The sequence below is a fragment of the Falco peregrinus genome, chromosome 7 (assembly GCF_023634155.1).
Source record: "Falco peregrinus isolate bFalPer1 chromosome 7, bFalPer1.pri, whole genome shotgun sequence".
Taxonomy (NCBI): Eukaryota; Metazoa; Chordata; class Aves; order Falconiformes; family Falconidae; genus Falco; species Falco peregrinus.
This window is the reverse complement of record NC_073727.1, coordinates 72,221,707-72,240,598: the sequence shown is the minus strand read 5'-3', so window position 1 is coordinate 72,240,598 and position 18,892 is coordinate 72,221,707. Positions and strand designations below refer to the sequence as shown.

At 38.9% G+C, this 18,892-nt stretch overlaps 2 protein-coding genes across 4 annotated transcripts in view; one reads left to right on the top strand and one right to left on the bottom strand.

Annotated features, from left to right (window-relative positions):
• Nucleotides 1–18,892, bottom strand: part of MCPH1 (microcephalin 1) — a 135,482-nt gene that overhangs the window by 30,215 nt on the left and 86,375 nt on the right. The window lies entirely within an intron of this gene.
• Nucleotides 7,547–18,892, top strand: part of ANGPT2 (angiopoietin 2) — a 46,502-nt gene continuing 35,156 nt past the window's right edge. For both annotated transcript variants that reach the window (XM_027787804.2, XM_005238132.3), the window contains exon 1: nucleotides 7,547–8,181. In XM_027787804.2, coding sequence (XP_027643605.1) covers nucleotides 7,897–8,181 — 285 coding nt within the window. In that variant the 5' untranslated portion in view covers nucleotides 7,547–7,896. The remainder of the gene's footprint in view (nucleotides 8,182–18,892) is intronic.

The window sequence follows — 18,892 nt, the reverse complement described above, 5'->3', positions numbered from 1 at the left end:
AAACCAAGATTTATCTTTACAGATTGCAAAAATAGTTTGCAGTTGTTCTGTCCTCTTCAAATTACATATCCATAACAGTTCAACAAATATGAATATATGAAAATACGCTGCAAATATTTTTCTTGCGCTCTCCACAAAAAGGTTAGCATATGCGCTGTATTTTTTTTTCTTGAGGGAAACAGATGTCAGGAACTAGGTACCTTACTGTTGCCATAAATGTCCTCTCTCTCTCTGAAAGCGTTGTTTATTCCTCTTACACAGTTTCTCACTTCCTTTTCATTCTCTCTTTGACATCAGTTTATCTTTGAATTCAGATTCTTAACTTGAACATGCTCTTCGGAAGTGTGGCACGCTGTTATTATCAAGTAAGTGTCCTGTTACCAGATGAGAGAACCTTCCGCTAACCTGAATGACTGCTTACAAGAGGAAGGGCTTAAATCAAAGGGAGTGGGGTGATTTGTAAGGCTAGATTACTGTCAACTGCTTAGACGTTTTAAAAATACATTCCTTTAAACAAACAGCATATACATTTTTCTTTAAGATGTCAGTAAGGCAGGTTTCTCATTTTCCAAAAGCCTTCTGGATTCTTTCACAGTCTGCTGCCTTTTCACATCAACATAATATGACATTCACATAACGCAATAAAAGTCAAAACCTTACATAAAGATTTTTGGTTTAAATGGCCCAAATGCACAAAACTGTAATTAAAAAGACATTTTTCAAAGAGCATATAAACAGTATATGAGCATATAGAGTAAGAATACCTGTTAGTTTTTTCACATTTAGTTCAATAATGAAGAGTAAATATGCATGTGCTACAAAAATTTTTGAAAGTAAGTTTTAAAGGCCTTACTAGAGCTAGTTCCTATGCATTAGCACACAACTTACTTCATTCAGTTTCAAACCAAGGGTAAGCTGTTTAAACAAGTGCTGTAGTATGTTTTGCCCAGTGCAGGAGATAGATGGGGCATGGCACTTCATGCTGTCAAAGATATTCAGCAGTCCAGTTGTAAGATCCTTAACATTAGCTGTAATTTCCATGTAAATTTTGAAGTCGTGCTATTTGAGTTTAAGATGCCATTACACTTGTTACCAGCTAAAGTTTGCTGTCATCACGTAACTGATGAGAATGAGCATAGCCTTTGGGCCCTATAGCCAAACAATATAAAAAAACTAAGGAGGAAGGACATGTAGCAAGTAATCTTCCTAATCCTGGGACTCACTTCCTACTTCTGTATGTGGATGACTCATCCTTCAAAGATTAAAATAATAGTCATTATTAAAAAATGCTCACAGTGAAAGAAACTACCACCTGTCCTACAAATAGGAACTTCATTAATGTACTGAGAATCTTCTTAGATATCCACATACTTTATTTGTATAGATTACAGTTTTATAGATATTAGTGTATTCTACTATTCTACTTTATATATCCCTTGAAAATTTGGATTGATAAAGGAAATCACTACAAAAGTAAGGAAACAGTAAAAACCAAGAAGAATTTTGCATTTAAGAAGGTTTTTGGATTGTGGAAGTCATAATGACAGGAATTTCAACAAACATGCATATTACTTTTACTGCTCAAGATGGGATATCATAATGTCCCAAACTAAATTAACATGACCAATGATATTTTGGGTACAGTGGCATCTACAACATACTAAGCATGTACATATCTACAGATATAACTATGTATATATAAAAAGATATATTTTTTAATGTTAATATAATCTCAGGCAAAAAGCCCTAAGCAGATGTTGTATAACATCAGTGGGATATAAAAATGAGTCTAGAAGTGGAAAATATGGTCATGTTAACTGAGAAAAAGATCCCAAATTTAATCAAGATGGTCCAAGAAAGCCACTTCTGTCAGTGCCTACGAAGTAAGCAATGAAGCTGACACATTTGGTAGAAGAGGTGCTGAATTTAGAGCTTCCAGAAATGAAAACAAATTAGATGGAATGAAGTGGATAGTCTACTTGCATGAAGCTCTCACAGCTGTCTAACAATTCTTATGAAAATAAAGTTGAATGTAATTTACTAAAAGAGGCAGAACTAACATAAGATTCATAAGCAAATCACATTTCAAATGTTATGGAGGAGTCAGAATATGAAACAAAATTCAATGTGCTGCTCATGAGGATCAACACAGGAGTTTGAGACATTAATGAATGCATAGCATCAAAAAAGGGAGAGAATAAAATACCAAAGAAACAAAGGGATATAAACATAGCTCATAGATTATAGATTCAAATGCATTGAAGGATGGAGGCAGTATCAACTGTGAAAGAGAAAAAGGGGCTAGCACGCAAGCATTTCCGAGGGAAGACACCAAGTCTGGTTTTGGCCGCATTATGCTTCCGCTAATGGCATGACATCTCAGAAAAATACCATGTACTGAAATGATGGATTGGATGCTACAAGGCAAGATGGGAACAGACAGACTGAGTCACCAAGACAGAGTGGTAACTGAAATTTTCAGGGGATCCGATTATTGACCTCGTGTCCCTTCAGCAAAAATACAATATGAGAATTACTGGGTAAATGCCTTCCCTTGAAAGGAAGAACACTCAAAGGAGACGCCAGGGAATGTCAGAGAAGGAACATAAAGATGACCAGGAATTCACAAGATGTTACACCAGATGTTCTGACTGACTAGAAATAAGCAGCAGCTGAGAAAGTGAGCGTAATTCAGAGATTTTGTTAAAGATGTTGTGGGAGACTGGTGGAGAAGTTCAGATTGCATAAAAAGGATAATAGGCAAATGGTGAGGGAAGGAGGAACTATTGGTAAGATAATTTTAGAAGCGCTAAAGAACTGAACTATGGGTCTTGTTGAAAACAACTTGTTTTTGCTTATCGGAAAACATAATAACCTGGCACTCCTCTCTTTCAAAGAGAGTAAGATCTCAAAACAGATAAGATTTTCAGCAGACTAAAAATCTAGTAAGGTCCAAGATCCTGTTCCCTGTTTTTAAAGTTACAAGTTCATGAGTCTTGTCCTTGTTGACATTTGTTCCTGAGAAACATGCTAAAATACTCCCAGTGAAAGAAAATATTTTGAAGCCAGCAAATAGAACTACCATAAACTAATATTAAAGGACCAGGAACCAAAGGTGGGGACTTAACACTGAGTGTCAAAATGTGAGGAATGTAAATACCAGAAATATATAAAATACTTCATTAATTTATTCCAAGTTTCAGATAATTTTTCATCGCATTTGATTTCGAGGTTACATATTCTCACACTACAGCATTTTCATTTATGTATGTAGATCAAATATCCCTGGAAGAATGCAGCACCAAAACCTACTTGCTTACATTGTTCTGCCTTTGTTTTGCACATATCTTATTACGTATTTTTCCCTTGCTAAAACAAGAAAACTGCTGAAATGAGAACTCACTTATCTACTAAATCAACATCTTGAAAGTTTTAGGTGGCAAAGTCTGCATATAGCAGACTAAAGCCAAGTCAACATTTTCTTTCATTACCCCAAAAACTTTTATGCTTTCTTTTCTATCACAGATCTCACACAATCTCTGTATTTGCCTGTCAAACAGAAGCTGTGCAGCTGTAAGTAAAATGATAGTTGGAAAGATAATGTTAGTAGTAACTAACAGGCATCTTTCTCAAAGCAGCTTAGTCATATGCTGTATGGAATAAAACCAGGTTTGGCTGAGTAAGGGAATTTACTGTTTCCCAGGGAAGGAAATTGCCTGCAACACATCTGGCAAAATGTTCTAAACGTTTAGTTTTAACAAAATATACATTTCAGCTCTTATAAGGTGACTTCTGTCAAGTGGGTATCTTCTTTCTAAAAAGGGAAAGATCTAATTTGTACTTTAAACATACTAAGCCACTATTTGCTATTTTATGTCAAATACTATGTACACTCCAGCTATAACCCAAGCAGGAAATCACAGGCTAAGCAGCTATATTTCAGTCTGCAGAATAAATGTACTACGAATGCAAACATGCCACTCCATATCGACAGCAGAAATAAAAGATGAAGAGAATACTGAACATGAAAAAAAACCAAACCAAAACACAGAGGAAGCAACTGCTCTGAATTACAACTTTTTATTCAATTTCATACTGTCATATGTAAGATTCCATGCCAAATTATTTAAATTCTTTCCTACTTGGACATATCTAACAGTGAGATGTTCCTTCTCATAACTGATGGGAGACAGATCTCCGTCATTCAGCTTTTCGGTACTAAGCCCAGCCCTGCCCTGCAAGCAGCTTCTGAGGCTCAGTAAAAAGGCTGTATTCAGGCATCTTCCTTCCTCCTGCTCAGTTTTCAAGGACAAAAAGGTATTTAACTTGCCTTTACTTTTCACACCAGTTTTCTAAATTTAGCTGTTACTACTTTCTTCCCCCCTGAACTATGACTGGCTTGACTCCCTGGGGAGGCAGAGAAGACCACTTCCTCCTCCACAGCTGGGAAAGCTGCTCCCAAAGGAACAGAAAGGGTGAAGGATCACAATCAAGTGCTCCAAAAGATGCACCAAATACAGCACTATCCTGTAGTGAAGGGTTAAAGGGATGTATATTTATTTTGTTGGCAAGGTGAACACTCGCTGACTTTCCCGGGCAGTGGGAAAGAGTGCTTTGTTAAAGCAGTATGAGTCCATTGGACCCAGATGGGGAAATAGCAAAATCCTCCCTCAAATGCGTGTTTGCGTTGGGAGTTGTATTCCAGTTATCAACCCTACAGCCTGGAAGTATCAAGGAAATGTTGAGGAAAACATTCCCATGGTGAACCTCAGGGTGTTGCTCCAAGAGCTAGATGAGAAGCACAACGAAGCAGCTAACTGGTGGTGCCTGCTGTGCTGGTAAGGGTATGCCATTAGTAAGTCATCGTCACTTCTCAGACTAACACCTCCACTTTCCATACCTTTTCCCTGAACTGCTGACAGCTGCCACAGCAACTGGCCATTCACTCATTCATTCCAAAAAAAAAACCCCAAACCCCAAAACCAAAACAAAAACCCCCACAAAAACCCAAACCCAGCCAAAAAAACAGTAAAAGATGAACCAGTTTCTACCTCCAGTATTCCTACAACCACAGTTCTCCCTAGTGGAGGTCCAAGATACAGCAAGCCTTGCTAGGCAGACTCCCAAGTTCAGTTCTGTTCCAGGGCCTCCTGGGGTCATGCATCAGCCTTTCCTAAAGGAAAACAGACTACGGTTCAAACCTTTAGAGACACTCCAGTCTCTCCTCAAAAACCCAGCTAAACTGAGCTGCCAGATTATGTTGGTGATCTGACTCACTAGTGTGGCATACAGATGGCAGGCTTTATAACAACTCAGAAACTATTGATTTAATCAAGCCTCTCATGGAGATCCCGTGTAATGAATCCTCAGCATCCCTTAAATCTTTTATATATGTACAGTTCCTTGAGATAGGTCTAATAATTAAAAAGAAATCTTCTAAAAGACTACACTGGTCAGTGTCATCTTTACCTTTCTTGTCCAACTAAAGCAATAAAAAATACATAAAAATGTAATCAGAAAATTAATCATTACCCTCTAGTTGTTCCTCATTAGGAAACAGATACTTTAAGGGCTGGAGCAATCTTACTGTCAGCACTGCTCTACTGAGGGCCCTATATTTTCTTTGGGCTAGCCGTGAGAGGAAAAGAAAGCAGAGAACAGACCAATTTAAGGACAAGTACAAGTCACACTAGGAAATTCTCACTTAGCAAATTAATCAAAAAACCTCAAATAACAGAAAATACTGAATATGAATGTCTGGTTCGATACCTAGAAATGCTTCACACAGTCTAGTGTATAAATCTAATCCTACACGCTGTCTTCATTAGATAACAGTAGGCTTCTCAACTACATTGCAAAAGATTGTTATTCACATGGAATGAAACATTCTTTCAAAGACTTCAATGCATTGAAAAGTAGAAATCAGTATACAAAAAGCTTTTTGAAACTTCATTAACAATGCAGGTAGCTGTCACATTAACTTGCCTTGCTGTTGCAATACAAAGTTGAAGGGATGGAGAACGCATAATTTATATGCCAACCCCCCCAAATTTGTAGAAATTTTGTAGAAAGTAATCTTGACTGTATCCCAAGTTCCAAACACATTGCTCCATTTCCTCTGGCTGGAAGGATGAGCAACGGCAGATGAGTATTCCACAGGAAAAAAAATATCTGACAAATGGTTCTGCAGGTCACAGTCCAAGTATAACTAGAACCTTTCTGGAAGTCTCCAGAATTTAATTCTAGAGATTTTCCCTTCCAGAGGTAACTATGTAGTCTATGAAGAAATCCCAAAAGCCTCCAACAATGTAAGGCATGCATTTCAGATGCTACGACTATTTTTGACAACCCCTGAACACAGCTTCCATGATTTAAAAAGTAAAAGCCACATTAACACGCTACATGAAATACAGCAAGTTGTGTAAGAAAGTCTGTCCTAAGAGATCCTGAGGCATGCCAGGATTTTTCTCATAGAAGAGAAACTTTGATCTGTAATTCATGTTAGTTTGACTAGCATGGCATTACCTTTGTTTATTTTAATGAAGAAAAATCTATAGCTTCCAGATCCAGACCCAGCAAAACTCTCACACAGTTTTGTCTGCAGGAGTCAGTATGCTAGCCTGCTGGTTTCAAGAAGACATTTTCTAAAGCAGAAGTAAACTTTTTCAAAATTTCAGTGGAATCAACTCTTTCCCAGGGTTCGTTAAGTTGGTTTGTGATTCTCCGCTTTTTCAAGACCAGTGACCATTGCAGAGAACACGGGCGTGGGAAGTAGGGGGATGCTCCTTTTTACTCTTACATATACGTTTCCAATACTTTATACTAGACTTGCCCTCACCGTTCCCGAGTATTTCCCACCTCCAAGGGCACAGGACTGGGCTGCCCTCTGCCCGCCCAGCGGGTCGGGGTCTGCAGCGCCCGTGCGCCCCGCCGCTCCCGCAGCTAACCCTTCATACAGGCAAAAAAGCCTGGGGGGAAAAGGAAAGAAAAAAAAAAAAAAAGCAGCTCGAAAACGCTTAACGCTTGAAAGACACACTTGAAAATGGGTATTTGTCTGGGAGATGAAGTGAAATACAAAGTCTGTGCTCAAGTGAAACGTTTAATTACCACCCCCTCGTTCTCTGCCGGGGACGTGCCCAAGCCTGCTTTTGTGTGCTCCGGCCAGTGCCCTTCTCTGGGGCCGCACAATGCGTTAGGCACAAACGGAATGACATCTTGGTGCGGTACATTTTAAATAAATAAATCCTTTAAGACGAACAAACAAGCCCTGGAACTCCCCCCCCCCCCCCCTTTTTTTTTTTTTTCTTTCTTTCTTTCTTTTTGGACAGCGTGTAAAAATGACTACCACCGCCAGCAATTTCCAAGCATGGTTGGAGGCCATCGGAACCGATTGCTCTGTCTAGGAAAGTCGTAAGGAGAACCGTGCTGCAGGCCCTCGCGGGGGTCCCGCCGCCGCTGGCTCCTCCCTGGGGTTCCCCCCCGCCCCGCAGGAAGGCGCTGGCCGAGCCGGAGGGCGGGCCGGCCCCGCTCCACATGCTGCCGGCGCTGGTCGCCTTCGCTATAAGGGGGGGGAAGCGATCGATTCGGGCGGCCGGGCCGCGTCTCTTGGCAGGGGCGAGGCGGGGGAGGAAGCCTGGCGGCTGGTGGGCCCGGCGGGGCCGGATCCCCCGGCTGCGAGGGGACTGCTGGTGCTTTCCGCGGCTGACAGCTCAGGGCACGGCGCGGGGGAGAGCACGGCACGTTTCCAGTTTGCGGCTGGGACAGTGAGAGAGCCCAGCCCTCGTCCTGACGGCACATGGCAGCAGGGCGCCGGGGTTCGGCGCAGGTTAACTAGGTCTGGGCTCTCCTAGCGCAGTCCGGCACTCCAGGCTTGCCGCCTTACCGCAGGAATTAAAAATGCAGCTGACTGTTGGCTTCTTTTTGGGCTGCAGTATCTTCTTAGCTTCAGGATACGACTCCTTTAGCAAGAGCATGGAGACGATAGGCAAGAAGCAGTACCAGGTCCAGCACGGGTCCTGCAGCTACACCTTCCTCCTGCCCGAGGCGGACAACTGCCGCTCCTCGGCGTCCTACGTGTCCAACGCGGTGCAAAGGGATGCACCTCTAGACTACGATGATTCTGTTCAGAGACTGCAACTGCTTGAAAACATCATGGAAAACAACACTCAGTGGCTAATGAAGGTAGGCTAATACCATTTCTATTCTAAAAGTCTTGTTTACAACATCCTGTTATCTGTTTCATTGTGGTTGTTTTGTTTGTTTGGGTTTATTTTCTCCTTCTAAATTCACAAAATGCATTAGCTGAACCAAATTTCTGCGTTACCTTTCAATCACAGAGTTGTTTTGAAGTCTAACCGTAACTCTACTGACTAGAACAGACAACTGCACTGTCCTGCAGGGCTCGTGCTTTAAAGTTTGTCACCACATCTGAGTTGCTTGGACAAACAATAATTCCATGTGCAGGCAGACTGCCAGCGTGCCTGACATTTTTGACATGAAAGACTCAGCTACTAATTCAGAATTCACTGACAAGGGCTATTTTATCTCTGTTCAAAGAATATAGAATGTACCTTATCCAAGGCATGTTTGAAAAATGTTATTTGAAACATGATTTCAAAACTTTCGTGCAAAATTTATCATATTAAGCTCTGCTGATCAAGAACTGTAATTCTGAGCAAAGACTGGGAGTCTCACTTGCAGCAAAATTAGCCTAGTGAGGTGATAGAATTTCAAGAAAGTTCATTAGCGGATGTCCTTTGCATCCTGTAACATTTCCACTCAAATATACAATATTCAAAGGGAAAACTGTTCTGGAAAAGGTGCTGCAGATGCCACATAGCTTCCTTTAATGCAACTCCATTGCAATAAAAGGAAAATGACATGTTTATTGCCAAAGTGGCAACATTTGTAAAATTATACCTGAAGCAGAAGAAAAAAATGCAAACTGTGTACATTCTTAGTATTACCGGAGAATAAACCTGATCATTGTTCCACATTTTCATAGAAACTCATTTGATTCTAAATGCTATACAGTTCAATAGATTTTGAACAAACCTTTATTTGACTGGTACCTGAAAAAGTGTGATAGTTGCTTAGTAAATTTATGAGTGTTTATGTTTCATACCGAGATGCCTGTCTTCTAAGCAGTATTTTGAGGACTTAACTGAGCAGTTGACATTACATCTTCAAGTTAGTATTCCAGTGGTGTCATATGGGTTTAAAGAAGTACTTGTTGCAAATGGAGAGAATTTGCAGTTCGCTACAATGAATAGCTGCTTCTTACATGACTATAAAAAAAATTTGCATTAGGGTTCACTTCTCTCATCAGTCACAAAGTTACAGAACTAGCATGATACACCTAAAGGTATCTGCTGGCAGGTTTGTGTGTGTAAGAAACAGAAGTCACACTTCAAAGCAGAAAGCAGTGTTTTCATCTACCTGAAAATGGACCTTGAAGCTTAAATCCAAAATGCATGCACTTGAAGGGTGCAGCATGGGCCTCTAAATCACTCTTTCTGGTGTTTAGGGTGCTCAGTTTAGACACCCAAGAAATGTCAGTAGCTTTTGGGTTTTTAATCTCATAGGCAAACATACTTGCCTCTACATACTTACCTTTCTACTTACTAATTTACAGTGCTCACTATTGTAATGTTAAGACCAACATGAACAGATGTGCAGTGCAGGATGAAAAACACACAAAGTAAACCAGTCTAATCTACCCAGCTGCTAAGTAATTTCCTAACACAAATAGTAAAATAACACACAAGACTCCAGTGCTAAATGCCACTTAAGTAGGCAAACACAGTAACAGAAGTGGCATCAGGTAAACAGAAACCAGTAAACAGAATTCCAGCATCCTTATTTAGTAAAAACTGTGCTTTTTCCTGTCAGTCCCTGGGAAATCAGTTACAAGAGGAATGGGATAAGTATATCTAAGCCATTCTTTGGGGAAGAAAAGGCAGATCATGTTTTACAAGACACAGAAATGTTTCTTTTATTTGAGCAAATATTTCCAGATAAGATGCTTTAGAATAGCCTGATTTCCCCTCACCCCCAAGCTGTTCCGCAGCTAAACATCCTGTAAAATAACTGCTGTTTGTCTTTTTCACTTTTTTAACACCTGCTCTTTATGTCATCTGTTGTGTTCACAAAGAGATTCCAACAAAAGTAGCTTTTCCTCAGATTTGCTTTGCTAGAGACACCTGGTCTGCAAGTGAAGATGAAAACAAACAATAACCTGTAAAGTTGCTTACAGAGTTTACTTGCTGGTTTTTTTTAAGGTCACATACCCATTTCTAGGTTCATATTTCAGCCTACCAAAATATAATGCTAGATTAGTCAAGGCAGGGGGAAAAAAAAAATTGTTCACTTAGTTTTTACACCATATTGAAGGTGTAATAGAAGATTGATTTTAAAAATAACCTGACATTAACATCTCAGCAACTGCACAAAAAACTGCTTTAGGTCTTGCTTTTTGTAAAAAGTTATTTTTGCTCATTTAAGAGGCAGTACCTGTTTTGTTTTGAAGTTGTGTAAAAAAAAAAAAAATCACAAATTTTTGGTGTGAAACGTTGTTCCTGAAGTACTGCACATCCCAAAACATTTTTACACTCCTCCCCCCTCCTGCCTTTAATCCATCAACTAAAGGAAACATTCTGTTTCTGAATGAACACGAGGCTGTATGAATGGAACAGCATGGGAAGTGCGCGCTTCATCTGGCTGATGGACAAACACAATGGGAAGAAAATGAGTTACGTAGGTCCATGTTCTTTTCTGATCTGCTCCTACGTGGAGAGCAGAAGACTTTATTCCTACAATTGCTACAAATTGGTGCTTCATGAAAACACATTTCTTTGTGGTCTGCACTGTATTAGTGCCTTATGCCACCACTGTACGTACCATACATAAAACTGGAGAGCATCTTTTCAAAAGTAGATTAGGTGTCCAGATGACATACTAGAACAAACAGCTATTCCACCTAATCCAGTGTTTAGCAGTAAGCCGGTAAGCAATGCTGTAGAGCAAAGGCCAAAACTCTAGATCAGCTGTGCAGCAATATACCTGAAATGGACTTTCTTCCTTGACTTTCCCTACCTTGGGGTCAGTTTGTATATTGAAATGCAGGATTTTTTCTAATAGGTGTGTGGGCAGGGAGAGCCTGCAGGGAGAAACCTCTCAATAACAAGATCCTAAATTAATTTGAGAGGATAGCAGATTGGTATACAGCTGAGATACAAGACTGGAAATTTTAAATGTAGACATACATGTTGCCCATTATACTTTGGATTTTTTAAAATATAAAACCAACATAACATTTTCAGATAGTCTTAGAAGACAGGCAGTTCCCTTAAGTCCCACAATTAAATCTCTATCTGAATAAATGGCAATGTTACCATTTGGGTCATGGCACTTCTACTGATGGAACGGAATTTTTTCAGGTATTAAGACATTGAAATAACTGAATGCTGACTTGAATTTACTTCTTTGTACAGAAACTAGATCCTATGACATAGGAGGTATGACTCTCTCCAAAGCAATACTGTAAAAGAAACAGGTCATATTTTCTTAGTCTTCCCTGTTATAAACAGCTGAAAACCACGTATGACCAAATTGATTGTAGCATGTGGAACACAGATAATTTATTTGTAGTCTGTCAGCAGATCAGAAGACTAGAAAATAAAAACCTGTGGCAGGAATCAACATTTAAACTTAAGATGAGAACTTCATGCTGAACCACCCAGCAGACTAGGCGGGGGACACTTTGCTGACAGAGATGCAGTATCTTTGGGTACTCTGAACTGAGATTTCTTTTTCCTTGTTGTGATATCCTGGAAGTTAAAAACCCCTTGTCACTTGTAACTTTGTCATTTCTTCTTCCTTAAGCACCACAAAATCAGATGAATGCTTGCAACTTTTGATAAGTAATTACCAATGAAATGTTATAATTGTTGTCATACTGAACTTCCTATCTCAAATATGAAAAGATACTCTGACATGCCATCATCCAAAAACATCTGCACACAATGGACAAGGACAAATACCTTGTGTAGTGTTAGATTTTGAAGTAGAAGTACGCAAGCGATGATTCTGACTCTGAATCAAGAGCTACATTCCTTTCTTAAGTAATGCATCTGTTTTTACTTATTGTGGAAAGTGCTTGTTTCTGTCTATCAGCTATGTATTTGCTAAGCAAAAAAGTAGTGGCAGGACCCAGAAGAAAATACTTTTTTTACTTTCAGATTAGTATGTGTCACCAGATAAAGTTTCGGTGCTACTTAAATGATATGACTATGCTGTTTATTGTTATATCTCCTGTAGGTAAATTTCTGTGAAAGCATTTGAAATGAAATTTTTGCACGTGTTTAAAAACTATGTTGTAAAGACTATTTTCTGCATCATTCCACAAATAGCAAATTGGTGATACAGGTATGAAATCGTACCAAGTCGACAAAGACAATTAGAGATTTTCTTGTACAGAACTACAAGAAAAAAACAAAGTTGAGGGCTCACCATGTCCAAGATGTTATCAGTAAAAACTGTGATAAACAGAGGCTTGTTTTACTGAACCAGTCTCTTGCTAGCATTCAAGATATATTTTCATGTGCTTTGTTTGTTACTAGTATGATCATAAACTTATCATCTTTGACTGGTCCAAACAGCAAATTGGGAGACTTAATCCACTAATTATTACCATCAAGTACGTTATTTTTCTTCTTTTTTTCTCTTTCTTGCCTGAATTAACAGTTGCCAGTCCTTTTTGTTTTACATACCCAATTAACAGCATAACCTTTAGAATTTCTTTGAAACTTTTACAGAAAGAGACTGAGGTTCAGAGTGATCTTTCTTTTACAGACAATTATCTTGTTATTGCTCCTTTTCTGTTGTTAATTATGAATAAATTCAATAATGAGCATCTCCCCATAATTTACCAAGGGAAACAGCTGACGTAGTGAGCTTGTTTCTTGTGATTGGGAACCAAGCAATCATGCATGTTTTGCCTAGACAGAATTTTGGCTAGAAGACAAAGATACCCATTTCTAATCTTTAAGATATGACATCTAGTATGTTCAGTGACTGTATTATACTGTCTTTTTTTATACTGCAGTATTTGTGTTTCTAAAAATATACAATATTTATATTAAAAATATAAAATTAATTGATTCATAATACTTCTTACAGTAAACTAAGGCAGCTTAGTAAACCACTATTTATTTAACAACTTTTTACATACTTTAATGCAAGAACCTGCTGTTGCATATGTTGCTTCATGGGATTTTACATAGCTTCAGCTGAAAGCCAGGATGTGGGCAAAGTAAGACTGTCTCCCTCCACTATTGCCATTACTATAGAGGGCAGCCCACCATTACCAGTATTATAGGGCTAGACATGCAAAATGATGCCGACTGAGTAAGAAAACAGTGTGATATCTTAGATTAGGGTCTACAGAAGAGAGGTGCCACTCTTGGATCCTTCTCTGGAGCTTAGCAAACCCAAAGTTTCATCAGATGACTCTGTCCATCTTAATTATCTCCCTAGATTAAGTTCAGCCTGTCTCTTCAGCCTGGAAGAGAGAAATAGAGGAATGGAAAGCTTGGGAGAAATCCTCCTTGAATTGGCAGATGTGTCAGCATTGCTGAAGAAGGTGCAGAAGGTAGCATGCTACACGGTCCTCATCCTGGCATGCTACTTTGGCACTGAACTTTGTAAGCCTCAGAATCAAGAGACAATAGGTAGAAAGTAGAAAAGTGGACTAGGCTGCAAATAAGATACATATATATATATATACATAAGCCTATTTCCCACTTCCCACTTGTTAAAACAGCTTAGGTACAAAAGTCAAATGAGGACTGATGGCCTTTCCATGGAGTTTGTGTCCCCATTCCCATATTCTGACAGAATCACTGAAATACAGAATGGTTTGGGTTGGAAGGGACCTTCAAAGATCATCATGTCCAACCTCCCTGCCACTGGGATCCACTAGACAAGGTCAAAGCCCCATCTAACCTGGCCTTGAAAACTTCCAGTAACTGGGCATCCACAACTTCTCTAGGCAGCCTGTTCCAGTGTCTCACTCTTACAATAAAAAAAAAAATAAAATATTCCTGGAACAGAAGAGGCAAGTTTTACTTCAGAAAAAAAGGGTTCTGGCATCTAGTTAGCAATAAAATACTGATGGGAACCTTAAGGATGCCCGTACAGACTACAGAAGGGAAGATGGGATAAGATGGCTCTTGAATAAAATAGTATTTCATGTATTTACTGGTATATGAAACAAGGATGTCACACAGAGAAAACATTTTGGTGGTCCAAATGCATCCTAGGAAATCTCTTACTGGTAATAACAGCTAAACCACTGAGAAAACAATTTGTGAGTGGAGCACAAGTCTGCTGACATAAGTCCATAAGACCAATATAACCTTCAAGAAAAGGAGAGTTTCTATGGCACTGAATAAGAAGTTTCAGAAATAAGCACACACAATTCTATTTGCTGTTTTATTCTTTGAATTTCTCAGACTAGCCACATACAAATTACAGGTGAAAAAAATAATAGGAGCATCAGGTAATTTCATAGGGCAAAGCATCTGGGGGAAAAAAAAAAGGGATGGCACAGTAATTTAATACTTAGAAATGCCTTAGAGATATGGCACATTCCACAGTGTTGAGCCAAATAACCTCACACACAAACAAAAGGTTAAAAAGTGCTCTACAACTGGAAATATGTGATAATTTAATTTCCTTTAACAGACATATCTCTAGGAAATGGTACAGAGGAAAAAAGAATTGTAGTTATTCTTTACTGAGAATAAGCGAAATACTGTTTGGTGAACCTAAAGTGTATTCCGAGTAAACCAAGCTCAGAGGAAATGTTAAAGAATTCTTTAAGTTACAAAAGCCAGATCCATGTTTTGTATAAAAAAAATCCCACACCTAAATAGTTCTGCAAACACTCACTGTGTCAGTTTTCAAGCTGCCTAGAAAAATACATTACTACTCCTTAAATTCCTTAAAAAAAGAAAAAAAAAAAAGCTTATGTTCCAAATAAAAATGAAAAGGATTTTCAGTACTTATCTGTTTGTGGAAAAGGTTAACCCTAAAATTAAGATGTTGTTTACAAAGCTCAGCAAATGTATCCTGCAGTTTGTATGATATGGAGATACCTGTCTGTTCTCATTCCAAATTGCAGCACATTATGTCTTAGCCTGGACAGAAAGAGGGAAGCTGCAGGAACTTTTCTGCTGTCTTTATACTGCCCATATGAAGCTTTATCAGTTTATTTAATAATCTTCCAGGAGCTTACTAAGGTTGTAACAAGATTTTACTGCTAAAAAGTAAACTAGAATATGCAACCTTCTCTCTATTAGCCTTTTTCTCTTACTAAAAGTATGGATGGAAATCTGGTATTCTTCACAGAAGCTGTAAGGAGTGAAACATTTCCGTCTCCAGATGAGCAAATACTTCAGAATTCTTAGATGGCAGCAACTTTCTTTCCAATTCAGCTGTCTCTGGAGATTCCTGTTAAACCCAAGTGGCATATAGTGTCCTAACTTTGCTCAAACTCCCTTTAATGCTGTAGGGAAAAAAACCCCCACCTTTTCAGTTTTGTATTGGTATTCAGGTCTCAAGCATCATGATAGAGCTTAAGAAAAAAGGAAACTATATAGGGTTCCTTCACCCTCTGAGGAGCAACATACCAACTTTCTATCACTGATTTTGGTCAGGGATTAAAATCATGTTGTGGTAACAGCTGATTGTTTAACAGACTATGTTATTGAATAGCTAGCTATGACATCTTATTGTTTTAAGTTTCTGGGGAAAAAAAACCCCTTGCTTGATACATGACATCATGTTTCTCAATGTTAGGAACTGAAATTCTTTAAAACATATTCAATTTTTAGACTCTGTAGTACCTTTTAATAATGTAATTACCAAGAAGTTGAAAATAGCTACGTGCATTGCAAAAGCTGTGCTAAAGCATACATGAGGACCAGAGTAACTCAGTATAAAGTCAAAACTAGCATAATTAGAGCATTCTGGTGTGCTGCAGCATAATCAGTCGCACAACTGTCATCATTTGAGATACTTCAGAAGCAATGCTTTAGTATGCTTTTTGAATAAAGTGTTTGTCAAAAGCACATGAAAACACAGTAGGCAAATGTTTGATCTTTAGTTATTGCTCTGCATAACAGAACTTTCTGACAGGGAGAAAATCTAAAACTTCTCATCTTTGGAGAAAGAATGGTATCTGTTTAGAAATGGTAGGATCTTCCTCAAATCTCTAGTATAAAATTGACTGAGCAGTGTATTAAACCCCATCCAAACAACAGCCCGGCAGACCTGTTCATTCTCACACCGCGAGCATTAAGAGTCATTCACCTCATGCACCCACGGTATCGGCTTCATCGCTATGCTTGCTTTTTAGTTTGGGCCTGCACCTGACGTGTCTGATCCTGGAAGGAAAAAGCCTTTTTGTTCCATTCTGTCAGGGTGTGGGAATGAGGAGACACCCAGCTCAGTGGAAAGGACATTTCCTGGGCAGTAGCTATAGCCCCTGCCCCACCAGCAGCTCCCCTGCATGTGATGTGACATCAGCGTGCTGGAGGCATGCTGGTCATCATATGACCTGATGTCTTACACTAGAGGTATTTGAGTAAGCTGAGAGATCAAATTTTGATAGCTGGTACCTAAAAATCATGTTAGTTTTGTCTTCCTCCACAGAATTGTAGACATCCTACTATGTTGCTTCATATACTTGCTTTAGGTCCCTTCCTTTGGACTACAACATTATGTTCTGTGCAACAATTTTCTTCTCCGTTTTCCATTTGCTAGGTGTAAGCAACTGCGAGATACCAGTTCAAACCCCCAGTTTCAAAGTCAAAATATAAACCAGCCCCTTAAGGAGAAGGTGCCAATCAGTCAAGAAGCAGTCGCCTCATTTTTCCAGAGTATCGTCTGTCAGCTGACAATCTCAGATGTGCAAAAAGTCAACATCCAAACATCAAAAAAGCTGCAGATCAGGACTGAAATATATGTAGCAATGGAAAACACGCTTGCCATAATTTCCTATCGCATTAACAAATATCCTGTCCGTTCAGACAGTTCAATACTCAAGAAAATTCCCTAGTGAAGACTTAATGAAACAATTTCCATGTTTCTGCTTTTCTTTCCAGAAAGCTTTTCTATAAACAGGGTAATTCAGCTATTCAAAGGGAACACCAGCTTCCAGTTGCTTAATACAACTTTAAAAAAATGGATAACATAGGCAAAAGACTGCTTAAGTGAATGAGTAAACCCAGACAAAATCTTGTATTTTTCTGCTTCTAAGGAATCAACTTAAATAAAACTAAGCTTCCTTGCATGAGGTCTGAACTTTGAATATATTAACTATCCCTGTGTTCTCACTTATGTTAAACTTTTATGCTGATGCCAGGTTTTCTGTTAGATACAATGATTGCCTATAAAGTAATAGTAAATTAAAAAATCCTGTCGTAACTGCTACTGGAGCCTTACTGGGAATGTTTTCTGAAAACTACTCTTGACATGATGAAAGTTCAAATAACTAGAAGGTAAACCCCAAGACTAATAACCTAACCCTTAGAAAGAATATAAACTGCAACAAATATAAAATCTTACCACATGCAAGCAAGGATTCTGACAACTACAGTTTACCAGCTATGGAAGAAAGTTTAAATATAGTTAACAATACCCTGATTTTTTTCCCCTGACACATAAGTTTATTTGACTTGAATCTAGAGAAAACTTATCCATGTCTTGAGTTCAGCTTCTTTGTTATGGTAAACTTTTATTAGTTTAAAAAGGCTCAGAGGACAGTATACAAAAACCTAGTTCTGCTCTTAAGCTAATAGAAAAATTCCTACTGACTTCTTAGTGAAACTGAGATTTCATCTGATGTATCTAAAAACTCATTTGACTCAAAAGGTGAAACTTTTTTTTTTTTAATTATTTGAAGTTGATAATGGTGTAAACCAGTAAATCATACATGTGCTTTAAGGCTTACTTCCTGTGGACCACCTCTGACCAGTTGGGATGTTACTGGACTAGAAAAAGAGAGTGATAATTTTAGTGACATGGAGATATACATTTTCCTTTGCTTGTCCCTCTCAAGTTCATGTGGGAGTAACATTTCCCAAGAGTCTCATCCAGTCAAGTCTATCACACTCACCATTTTCCTCAGTGAAGTTTCCTTTCAATTTCACAATGTTTTTTAACCTTCAAGCCAACTAGTCAATTCCTTCCCTCAGCTGCTTTTAAGATCATATTTCCAGGCCCTTTTTTTCCATTACCTTTATGAATTCCTATCCCTGCCATATCAATTTTTAAAATTCTGCTCACACAGATTCAATTCCTTTTTTCTTTTTTTCTCCTTCTTTCCCTTTGCTAAGACCATTCAGCTTCCCAGCTGTCCAGTCTGAAATCCCTTTTCTGTGCATCCCTTGTCATTCAGGATTCTCAGCTCTGGATTCTCAGCTCAGTCCTCGTTAAATTTCTTAACCCTCACGTGCATGCATACTTTCCTGGGTATTAAGACAGATAGCTTCTGTGTCTGGCTAGCTGCATGCAGTATCAGTGTCACGGTACTTTGGTTAGTCATCTTCAGAGCAGAATTTTGAATCCAAGGGAGTCTCTGGAAAGTGCATTTAAGTCTCCCTCTTCAGTGGCCCATCCCATCAGATCTTGACAGACAGGGACAGTTTCCTCATAAAATGTCTATCCTGTAGCGCATAGCTTTGGTTCTTAGCTGTTTTTGCTGAGAGTTCCTCCTCTTCTATTATAATCAATGCCAACAGCATCATTTGTTTCCAGAGGATCTGGCTCCAGTTTCTGGTCTTCATAGAAGGGCACCAACTAGCAGCTGCAAGGCTTCAGAGGCTTC